We start from the raw sequence: 12542 nt of genomic DNA on the forward strand, positions 1-12542 counted from the left end.
GATAGATAGAAAGACAGACAGAAAGAAAGACAGACAGACAGACAGACAGAGAGAGAGACAGACAGACAGATAGATGATAGATAGATAGACACAGACAGACAGGTAGATAGAAAAAGAAAGAGACAGACAGACAGTTAGTTATATAGATAAATAGATAGATAGATAGATAGATAGATAGATAGATAGATAGATAGATAGATAGATAGATAGATAGATAGATAGATAGATAGATAGATAGACAGATAGACAGACACAGACAGGTAGATAGAGAGAAAGAAAGACAGACAGACAGACACAGACAGATCGAGAGATAGAAAGACATACAGACAGATAGATTTGTATGTGTTCCTTTTTTTACCCAATATGAATTTTTTTCTCACCTTTTACTTTTTTTGCAGTGCACTGAAGGTTATGAATTTGACTATGAAAAACAAAGCTGTAAAGGTAACATCTTGTCTCCTCTCATTCTGCTGTTTTGATAGCATAAGTGTTAGCGCTACACCAGGATTTATTGGCCAGTGTTTGGCCCCTTTGAGATTAGCAAAGTATTATCACATTTATACAGCATATACATATACAGTACCTGCACTGAATCAGATTATCAGCATCAGCCATTAAAAAACACCATGAATTATGCATAGACAGATATTCATGTACAAAATCATGTACCTTTTGAAGATAAGTACTTTTGTTGCTTTTTATATTCCTCACAGATATAGATGAGTGCAAGACAGTGCAGGAAGCCTGCAAAGGGGGCATGAAATGCGTCAACCATTTTGGTGGTTACCTCTGCCTTCCCCACAACGCTCGGATAATCATCAGTAATGGCGACGATGAGCCCACTACCGCCCCGCCCGTTGAAAGGGTAGATGTTCAGCCCGGCTTACCCCCCATCTCCAGGGGAGATTACTCAAGAGTCATTCAAAGCTCATCACACACACTCCAGTGTGGCGTGGGTTTCATGCCAGACTCTCAGAACTACTGCAGAGGTGAGCAATGGCTGTCCAAATCTCTGCAAGGTTATTGAAAGATCTCTTGATCTCACGATTCTGAGTGTATATCTCGCAATTGCAAGATATACAGTCAGAAAAAAATAATAAATGAACAAAATTGTGAAATATAAAATCAGAATTACAAGGAAAAAAAGTTTGAATTGCAAAATATAGATTTAGAAATGATTCAGAATTGTGAGATATAAACTCGCAATCTAAAAAATTCTAAATTCTAAAAAAGTCTAAATTTTGAGAGAAATTTTGAATAGAAAATTGTTTCAGAGAAATGCATGCGCATTTAAAGTATCATATGAATTTATATTCTGGGAGCAAAAAATGCATTATACTGCCACCTTTTGTCCAGTTCTCAAAAAATTTGGTACATTGCTTCACCCTTCACCATGGTTAGGCCCAGTCGTGGCCTAACCATTAGGCCACGACTTCAGGGGGAAGTCGTGGCCTAATGGTTAGAGAGTCAGACTCCCAATCGAAAGGTTTGTGAGTTCGAGTCCCGGGCCGGCAAGAATTGTAGGTGGGGGGAGTGCATGTACAGTTCTCTCTCCACCTTCAATACCACGACTTAGGTGCCCTTGAGCAAGGCATCGAACCCCCAACTGCTCCCCGGGCGCCGCAGCATAAATGGCTGCCCACTGCTCCGGGTGTGTGCTCACAGTGTGTGTGTGTGTTCACTGCTCTGTGTGTGTGCATTTCGGATGGGTTAAATGCAGAGCACAAATTCTGAGTATGGGTCACCATACTTGGCTGAATGTCACTTCACATATACACCAAATTTCACAATGATTGGATTTGATATTCACTTAAATTGGATTGCCTGTTTGGTTGATTTGCACAAAACTGCATACAATACTGCGTAGGCTACTATATAGAATGCCAAAACTGTAGAATGTCAAAATCCTTAGTATTTATGAAACAGTATGTCTCAAATAACCTAAATGGTTCACTACTTCTACAAAGATTTGAGAGTGCACATCCGATTGCACTCTGCTATCCCATAAGGCCATGGGTGGAGAATTATGAATGGCAGGGAAGTGACACAGCTGATGCCGTACTTTCCAACATGGTGGGTGTGGACAGAAAAATTGGTCTGCATATGCTGATTCTGAAAATTGCTTTGCATCCACTATTCGCAAGAATGAGGGGAATGTGTATAAGCAAAGTTTAGTTTGTGGTTAGATGATACACTCAAAATATACTGGCCAACAGTTCCAAAGTTTGTAGCGAAAATGTAATTTAGCTTATCAGCCAACAGCTTTTGGGCTTCCAGTACCTGAAATACTAGTAAAATAAATGTTCATTTTAAAATAAAATATTCATTTTGTCAACATAAACAGCTAATTCTGAGAGGCCATAAAATACTTGACAGAAGATAATCTCTGTGTGCAGAATGTGTAGTTACAACACATATCAGAAGAGCTATCCGGACCATGCTAACAAGCCAAACACTGATCCCCTTGGAAAGTTATTATGTCACTCTTTGGGAAGTCACTGTGTCTGTTCAGAGGACACATTGCCAGAAATCTGCTTCCTCTGGGTCTATCTTCTTCTTTCTGGTGGATAAAACAATTTTTGTGTGTGTGTGCTAATGGTGTTTTTCTTTCCCAACTTGATAGAGGCCTTAGTCATGTTACAGCATGCAGAATCCTTGTGCTAGAAGCAAACTATTTAGATTGCATAAACTATTCATGATGAGAATGAAAGACATGAATTGCAAAGACATGCCAACTAACATGTCATCCAACAAGAATAATACATTTGTTTCCCAATCTTAATTCATTTTTATTAGATATTATGAGCAGTAATATTTAATAACTGCTTCCATTGGTTAGCATTGGTTTGGTTGTGGTGTTGCTGGTGATCATACTGTTTAGGAGTAAAATGTAGCAGTTGCAGCTTTAATACCAGTTTCAAGAAAAGTTTTCATTTACATGTCATGTGGTATAACCATCAAAATTCATTATTTTTAAATCCATTTTTAAAAGTAAATAGTATTTTTACAAATATAATGAATTACTAATTACTTGTACTCTCTTTGACAAAATATGCATGTTGGTTGCACCACATGACGTTTCTGGCAAACCACTTTTTTTCAAATAGTTTTTTTTTATAATGAATTAATTAAAATAACGATAAATCATATTTATTATTATTATTTTATGAAAATATAATTTAAGAAATTCATATATTAATAATTTAATAATTACTTATTAAATATAATTTCATTCATACATATATTGTTATTATTAAATCAAATGATTTTCGAAGATTGATGTGACTAACCTTGCACTAACCCAGTGATTAGGTTTTCTTTTTTTTTGGACATACTTTGTCTCTTGACAGACTCTGTCTTCAGACTAGTACAGTACAGTCCCAACCACTCTATTAAAACTGGCATTTTCAGCCATTGTTGTGTGGAATATTCTTACATTCAAATGGACTGTTGGTCGGTTCACCCACAAACTTTTGAAGACCAATCATGGGTCAAATGGCCCTTCATCGACTGTGCTTTTTGCTGTCAAACAGCTACCAGAGTTTATGTGGTTTTGTTTGAGGAAGTATGAGTCAGGACATGCATCTCTCAGCCCATTAAAATGAGTTAACAATTAGCCCGGGCCTCTTCCCGCAAAAGAGCATCAGCCTTTCTGCAATGTTTACATATTTTTTTGGCCAGTCTCTTTCATAAGCGCCTTGGCAGTGATTCCTCTGGAATCTAACACCGGTTTGCTGGAATCAAATCACAGTCATGTGATAGATCACAGACTCCAGGTGTGTCTCTCTTAAAGAGGTGGGCAAGAAAACAGCACATTTTTCATCTGAACTCTCGCCCACGAGATCTCGACTCATTTTTTCCAGCATGTTTGGCTATCTGCAGTGCTGAACCCCCTGAAAGGGCCCAAACACCGGTCAGCAAAGCTTAAGAAACACTCTGCGAGAGGCCTCCCAGGGGTCTCTGGATCTGTGCGTTGACATTATTCTCCCATTAATGCCTCAAATAGGTCACTTAGGTTTTGCACTCACACGTGTTGCACATCCAATAGTCTGTGTATGAATCACAGAAAACTGGCCTATTCTTAGGGCTTTGTATATAGTTACTTGACCAAACCTGGCAGATAAGCGCAGACCACCCACGATGGCCCTCACAGCATGAAAGGACACTTTCTGCACTCCAGAATCAAGCTGGAAACCTCGCCAGACATACCAAAGAATGATTAGCAGTGCAGAAAATAGTGTGTTTTGGAATATGCTATCTGTTGTTTTAAATAAGTGCCGTTATTTGAGGGACTGAATGAAATGGGCAATTGGCAATGGCTTATTTTGTTTATTACTCATGCACTCTCATGTTTAATTTCATCATCTATCATTAATGTTCAATTGTGTTTTTTTTTTTCTCAGATGTGAATGAATGTCTAACCGCAAACCCCTGCCAACATCAGTGCTACAATCTGATTGGCTCTTTCCTCTGCCAATGTGAAGCCGGATATGAACTGGCTTCAGACTCAGTCTCCTGCCAAGGTTTTTTTTTAATGCTTTTTTAGTGTATGAGTACATTATAGAGTTTGTTTGAATATTCTTAAAGCCATCAACAATAACTTCAGCATGTATGTAAACAAACATGTGAAGTATTGACAGTAGGTCAATTTAGTTAGGGTGAATTTCACAGTGTCTCATTATGAGGGAGTATAGCTAAGATCTACAAAACGTTATTCTCTCTATCCCGTTGTATCCAATCAGATCAATATAATCATAGTCAAACAGTATTACAATGCTGATAACACTGTACAATGTTTTCCCCCCATTTGTGTGGATATTATATTGAATGTAAGAATATCTTATAATAATTAAGAAAATATAGGTATAACGATATAAAATAAATTCTATTAAGGTTTGTTTTGATTACTAGTAACTTGCATGCATGCTTTCCAATGGCAGGCTATGTTAGTTCAGGAGGCTAATCTGTTAGCGTGCTATCCTTAGGCTAACTGAAATGCTACATTTGATGTAGGTTTGGTTATATATATGTTTTTGACAAGCTACACTAAAAATTATTTGCACACTTAAGCCACTCTTAAAAATTTTGCAATGCATTTGCATCTTATGATTAAAAATATTAAACTAAGTGGTATTAGTTTACACTTTTTCAATCAATCAATCAAAAAAAAAAAAAAAAAATTAAATTAAGATTTGTATAGACATGTTTACACCAAGAACTGTAACTATATTAGTGTCCACACCAGCAGACAATAATGTTGTTTATTATACGCATAAAGTTGTGTGGATTCTAATTGGCTGTTAGTGTTTTTATTGTTTATTAACTGGGGGAAAAAATTATTCTGAACATGATTTTAACAAGATTGTTGTTGTCATCACTGTAGCTGGGATTTGGACTTTGCTATTCTTATAGAATTAGAACGATTATTAAAAGTTTGTAGTTATAATCATCATCATTGGTGTAAACAACTATTGATATATTGTTTCAAATGAAGAGAAAAAGCGTGTGGAGACTTTCTGGTTATGCAGTGTCAGTGTAGTGTAAACATAGGTAATTTGGTCCATAGACATTAAGGCCCAATTCCAATTCTATGTTATGACCCTTCCCCTACCCCTTAAGGGGTAGAATTGGGATTGGGCCTTAATGGACAGGAACCACAGTAAAGAGCAATGTTTTATCATTCTGTGAATTTCATTCTCATTTGTGTTTTCCAGATATTAATGAGTGTGAATTCTCAAACTACATGTGTCAGTTCCAGTGTGTGAATCAGCCCGGTGGACACCACTGTGTGTGTCCTGACGGATACCAGCTCCAAGGGACGCGGATGTGCCAAGGTACATACCCATTTCTTCCTGTCTTCTAACGTCAAGTCAAGTCACATTTATTTATAAAGCTGTTTGTACAATACAGATTGTGTCAAAGCAGCTTTACGGTGTCAAACAGGAAAATAGTTTGCCAATAATGCAAGAAGACAATAACAAAGAGTAATTTTTCAGTTAAGGTCAGTTCATTGATGATTGAGTGATGTCATCATCCAGTTCTGCTCTCTTCCAATACTGTCTGTGCAATCAAGCTGACAATATTGCCAGAACTTAAGCGCCCCCAACTAAGCAAGCCAAAGGGGACAGCGGCAAGGAACCAAAGTCCATTGGTGACAGCAAAGGAGAAAAAACCTTGGGAGAAACCAGGCTCAGTCGGGGGCCAGTTCTCCTCTGGCTAGATGAAACCAGCATGATGTGGTTTAATCCCAGGCTGTAACACAGGTCAGACTGAGCAGAGGACTTGTCTGGTTCCTGTGGTCTTATGCAGATGGTTGTCGTGGTGGCGATGTCTTTGCAGGGGATCTGTCTCTGGGGTTCATCTAGTTGTCCTCGTCTTCGCTAAAATTCAGGGCTGTAGAGGTCCTCTCCAGGTGCTGATCCTCCATCTGGTCTGGATATAGATATTGTATTATGTGTATGCCAGGTTAAAGAGATGGGTCTTTAATCTAGATTTAAACTGACAGAGTGTGTCTGCCTCCCAAATAATGATAGGTAGATTGTTCCAGAGTCTGGGTGCTAAATAGGAAAAGGATCTGCCACGTGCAGTTGATTTTGATATTCTAGGTTTTATCTAATGGCCAGAATTTTGAGATTGCAGCGGACATGAAGGAATATAATGTGATATTAGTTCGCTCAAGTACTGAGGAGTTAAACCATTCAGGGAATTATAAGTAGTTAGCAAGATTTTCAAATTGGCCAACGTGCCAGTCTTTGAGAAATTCCTTGTAAACATCATTGGCCATGTCTTAAGTAAACGTAAACAGTCAAGAAAGACAAGACATGTGTATCAGTGTACTGGATCTGTGCACAGATAGCGTGTGCTGTTCGTGTCTCGTGATGCATTCAAGCCATGTCAGATTGATCGTATTTACAAGTTGAACGCACATGAATGCCACCAACTCATTATTACGTGTGGGAAACTCAAAATCTTCTTTAACCCGAGTTTCCAAGTTGGGGGCGTCTCAGTGAGAAAACATGTCGGATGCAATGGATGCATTTTTTTTTTTTTGGTCATGTACAATAAAACTATGTTACATATATCAAATATTTGTTCAATTACCATAGAATACATCATGATTCTACATACATCACCTTCATAAATTTAATAAAAAAGCAAAAACACAATAATGTACATGCATCATTTTGTAGATGTAGATAAAAAAACTGTTGAATTTACATAGAAAAGTTAAATCACCATCTTGTTCCAACCAAAGTGATGTGAATGCACCTGATATCACAATTAGGACTTGTCAACATGTAAATATGAACTTTCAATGTAACTCTAAATAAAGAACTGATGTTTGAATAAGTACAGCATTTATTTTTATTCCTAAAACACCATGTCTATAATGTAATATAATGTTTTTGTGTGCGTTTGAAGAGCAGAGAAGAGTCTTAGCATCTGCGCGTCTAGGTGTAGCTAATATACTGTTTTATAAATCCTGTGCACAGCACAAATGTTTTACTGATCAAAACTGTGCCATGGCTAAAAAAAAATGTTGGGAAACTATGTATTATGGGCGGTGTATCACGTTTTTCGGTTCACTTTGAATATCGTTATAACCCTAATTTTAAAGATGGAAAATTTTGGTTTTACAAATGTTAGAAACATGGTTTTTAAAGGAAAGATTGTTATAGAAATAGCACACCTAGCATCCTAACTGATGAGGAAGAATTAATGCAGATTTTTGATCCAATAATTAATACCTTTTTTTTTGTTGTTGAGAACTTAGCAGCAGGAAATTACTAGTAAGCATTCCATTAGTTTTGTGAAAAGTGGCCTCTGATGTTACTCACTGACCTTTTCCACTCTGTTAATAGATATAAATGAGTGTGAAACAACACACAACTGCAGAGAAGATGAAATGTGTTGGAATTACTATGGAGGATTCCGTTGCTATCCCAGAAACCCCTGCCGCGAGCCTTACGTCAAAACAGGCGAAGGGTGCGTCTAATCTCCTGATAAAATCATGCTTTGTGTTGTGATAAAAAATAAAATGTGTTGTTATCTAATCCACAAATCTGTTTTACAATCTGTTTAACTCTCCATCAACAGGCGCTGTAGGTGCCAGTCACCAAATATTTGCAGAGGACTGCCGCCTGTCATTGTCTACAAGTACATGAGTATCTTTTCCGAACGCTCAGTGCCTGCGGATATCTTCCAGATTCAAGCTACCAGTGTTTATCCCAACATGGTAAACACCTTCACTATCAAATCCGGCAATGAGGGAGGAGAATTCTACCTGAGGGTAAGATTAGGCAAATCTACATTGGGGCTCATTCTGGGGGAAAAATACTTTAATATCATATTTTACATTTCTACATTACAATGACATTACTGTATGACAACTAGATTACTGGTTAACAAATATGATTTTTCAGTGGATGATTTTTAAACAGGTACCCCAATGCTAGATCTGTGATTACAGCCTTGCAGTTAGTTATTTTTAGCAGTGTGGGGTGTAATGCATTACTAAGTAATTAATTACTGTAATTTTATATTTCTTTCCTTGAAAAGTAAAGTAAGGGATTACTCTTAACTTTTCTGTAATTTAATTACAGTTCATTCTAATTGCATTAAATACTTTAAGGACTATTGCACACTTCTGTAAAAACAAAAGTGGATTAAACATCAAAATTTAACATCTAATGTTAATGTATGTTTTATTGTGACCTTCTCTTTGGTCAGTTCAAGAATAATTTGTGCAATTTTATAGGATTTATGTGAAAGAATTAAAAGTTCAGTTTCATGTGTATCCTTGTAATGTTCAACTGGTCAAGGTTGATGTGGGATTTAGAAAGTAATAAGTAATGCAATACTGTTCAAAAAGAGTAATTAGTACAGTAATATAACACTGTTGTAATTACTTACTGTCACATTGTAATTATTAGCTACTGTACCTTTTAGAGTAACTTACCCAACACTGAATTGTTACTAACCATAAACCTAACCCTTTAAACTCTAACAATTAAAAAATGTAAAACAGTTAACAGTTTGGATGGATAACTTTGTAAACACAGTAGCTTGCTTACAGCAAAGCCTCCATAAATAAATAGCGAATCTTCCAAAATGTGTGCCAACCCTGTCATAAAGTGTTTAATGGTAAAATGTTATAGGGTTTTTTTTTTTTTTTTTTTTAAGTATAATAACAGCTTTGGCTTATTTAGTGTCAAGGTTCATTTGCGTTTTTGCCAAGAAAATATAAGTATTTCTGTATCTAAAGGACTATTCACTATTATTTTCCTATAATAAACCAACTATTGAGCTTGAAAAAAGTAACTGTTAATATAATGAAAACCCAATATATTTTTATGAGGGATACTTGGTTTGAATCTCCATTTAAACCCATGGCATTTCTCTACCTCTCCATTTAAACCCATGGCATTTCTCTACCAAAACAGGATTTATGTCCACCCAACAAGTGTTTTGGGGTTCAGTCTTACAGGATTGAAGATGCAAAAATGTCAAATAAAGACCTTACCTAGCAAATATCAATACTTTTTGCCATTGACAGATTTCCTGTTACAAAGTTGAACTATGCACAGTAATAATGAAACTACAGTATAAACATAATGAAGAATTATGATACAAGACTGTAAAAAATTGCCTACTTACCTTTGAATGAACCCATCCCATTATTTTTATCTTCCAAAACTTTTACATTTAAAATGTATGGGGTTGAATGTTATTGGGTTGTAGATCAGTGCACAAAACCTGATTATTTACAATCAGTATTGTTGTGCTTTTTGTTGAGAATTTGAACAATTTAGCTTGAAAATATAACTGTAAACACAATACAAAATTGATAGAGACTTTAAGAGATACTCACCTGTGTTTCATGTGGGTTTCATGATATTTCTTTTGACTCTAAAAAATGCTGGCTTGTTTCAACCCAACTTTGGGTCAAAACAACCCAGCATTTTTTAGATTGTTCCAAAACAAGTTTAGTGCCAACCCTGTTACATTTAAAATATCTATGGTTGTAGATCAATGCAAAAATGTCTTCTCCTTGGCTGGCACAGCACAACACCAGATTATTTACAGTCAGCATTCTTCTACTTTCTGCCAAGAAAAACATTTTTCTGTAAGAGTGATCACTATTATTTTCCCACAACAGACTTGAACAATTGAGCACAACAGTATAACTTTAAACAATGAAAGCTAATAGACTGTAAGAGATACTTACTTGTGTTTGAACCCATAATATACCTTTTCCAAAATAGGCTGTTTATCAGTCATCATTGCTCACAATTATATTTTTTCCCATAACAAAGTTGAAATATGTACCTGTAAACATAATGAAATACACATAAAGACATCAACTCTGTTACATTCAAAAATGGATTACTGTGATTTATAACACTGACTTGTGGTGAAGACTTTCTCCACTGATTGGCTTTTTCTTTATCTTTCAGCGCTCCAGTAATGTAAGCGCCATGTTGGTGATGACCAAACCCTTATCTGGACCTAGAGAACATGTTCTGGACCTGGAGATGGTCACCCAGAGTAATGTCTTGAGCTACCGTTCCAGCTCACTGCTGAGACTCACCATTGTTGTGGGTCCATACCCTTTCTAAATCATCTAGATCGACCGAATCAGCACCTTGGTTTTATGTTTGTACTGCAGCTTACTATGTTTAAAATGTTCAACACAGCATGGCTACCTGGTTGTGGTCTAGATAAGTGGTTTTTAACTGGTTGGTTGAGACCCAGAAATGCGTCAGAAACCAATTCTAAATCAACCAATAGATAAATGTTTGATTTTAAGGTTTTATGTTTTCACATTTGTATGATGAATCTTTTGTATAATAAATTGTAATACTGTGTTGGGACGCCAATTAATGTCCATTGTAAAATGTAGGTCTTGATACAAAACTGACTGAGAACCACTGGTCTAGATAGTTGCATATTCATTGGGTTTCCAACAGGAATTGGTTTATTAATCATAAAATGTAGGTTGTCTGGTTTACTGAAGTTTTCAACTAAATTGTATAAAAAAAAAATGCAAGACAAGGTCAGAGGGTGACATGAAGACCAAGAAATATCTGAAAAACAACACAGCTGGATACCAGAAGGAAACACAGTTGCTCAAGTTTCATTCTGAAAATCACTTACAGGTTATTCTTTGTCTTGGTAGAAAGAGGTTTGCAAGATTATGCTGCACGTCTGTCTTTTAAATGGATAGTTCATTTAAAAAGTGGGTCTATCATTATTTACTTATCTTATGTTGTTTTAAAGTCATATGACTTCATAAAATGAAGTTCAGCAGAATGTCCAGTTGCTTGTTTCCATACAATAAACATCAATGGAGGGGGGGGGGGGGGGGGGGGGACCCTGTGGCACTCCAAAAATCACAAAACATCATAAAAATAATCCATATGACTTTAAAGCTATTTTGTAAATCTTCCCCACATACCAAAAAGTTATTCACTGAAAATAGTCTTACACACATCTTAAAATTGGTGTCGCAGTTGGTTATGACTAATTCATCGACCATCCATACATTTTGGTCTGTTAGGGACCAACTATGAAGAACGCACTTTTGCATTGTTAATGCGTGAAGTGGAATGGGAAAGATTCAAGGTCTCGTGACTTGTTTTTAAAAATCTGAATGACTTTTCTCTTGTGGGCTGTTTTTTCAACACAGTACACAGAAGTGAAATGGTCAAAGGAATCTGTTTAGCAAGTTCCCATAAAAAAAAAAAATAATAAGAAGAAGAAAAATAAGAAAAAACAAAAAAACCAATGCAAAATCAGCACACTGGAATGCAAAAATGCATTCCATATGGACAAGGTGTGGCATCAAAAAATGTCAAATATAGCGCACAAGACATATGGATTTCTTTTATCATGCTGTTTTTTTGGGCGATTTTTGTTCTCATTCCCTCACACTTCCTTAGGAACAACATGAGGATGAGTAAATGATGACATTTTTGACTTTGTTAAAAAAGTTTTAAGAGTTTTCATTTTTGGACAAACAAACCTCTTAATCTGTCAATAAATCAAAGCTTTACATTTCTCATGCATTGATTGTGTAGAAACAAAATGTAATTATCAAAAAAATGATTTCAGATTTTTTACTAAATTTGACTTCTTAGCTAGGAAAAATGTGTTTTATAGCTGGAACATGTGGATAAAGCAAACAGAACTGCATAGAGTTTAGGTGGAACAGTTTGTGTTGTAATCTAATGGCATCCTTAGCTAATGGAAATCTCTGAATGCTTCCTCCGCCTTGCAAATACTGCAGAAATGACCTCCTATCCTATGAGAATAAGGCAATAATGTTTTGGAAACAGAAGTGATGTTTTCAGGAAATTGCTGGCAAGGGCTTTGGGTCGCATAAGCAATGGAACTCTTGCCTAACATGTCTGTATGGTTGCCAGAGCAGCGTTTGATCTTCTGCAGTGTTTCGTGTCGATGGTCTGTGACAAACACTGTTACTTAATCCACTGAGTCACACCCGGCGCCCCCAGAGATGTGGTCGTGGGTGAGGCCGTGCA

General features: G+C 36.4%; 1 protein-coding gene across 1 annotated transcript in view; it reads left to right on the forward strand.

The window, feature by feature from the left end:
- The window catches only part of LOC132131219 (EGF-containing fibulin-like extracellular matrix protein 1), a 15260-nt gene extending 4380 nt beyond the window's left edge, over positions 1 to 10880 (forward strand). Inside the window, exons 3-9 of the mRNA XM_059543230.1 lie at positions 399 to 444; positions 714 to 989; positions 4404 to 4523; positions 5715 to 5834; positions 7863 to 7986; positions 8098 to 8290; positions 10458 to 10880. Of these exons, the coding sequence (XP_059399213.1) occupies positions 399 to 444; positions 714 to 989; positions 4404 to 4523; positions 5715 to 5834; positions 7863 to 7986; positions 8098 to 8290; positions 10458 to 10619 (1041 nt within the window). The 3' untranslated portion in view covers positions 10620 to 10880. The remainder of the gene's footprint in view (positions 1 to 398; positions 445 to 713; positions 990 to 4403; positions 4524 to 5714; positions 5835 to 7862; positions 7987 to 8097; positions 8291 to 10457) is intronic.
- Positions 10881 to 12542: the final 1662 nt, after the last annotated feature.

This window comes from Carassius carassius, chromosome 48 (assembly GCF_963082965.1).
Source record: "Carassius carassius chromosome 48, fCarCar2.1, whole genome shotgun sequence".
In the NCBI taxonomy this organism is placed as follows: domain Eukaryota; kingdom Metazoa; phylum Chordata; class Actinopteri; order Cypriniformes; family Cyprinidae; genus Carassius; species Carassius carassius.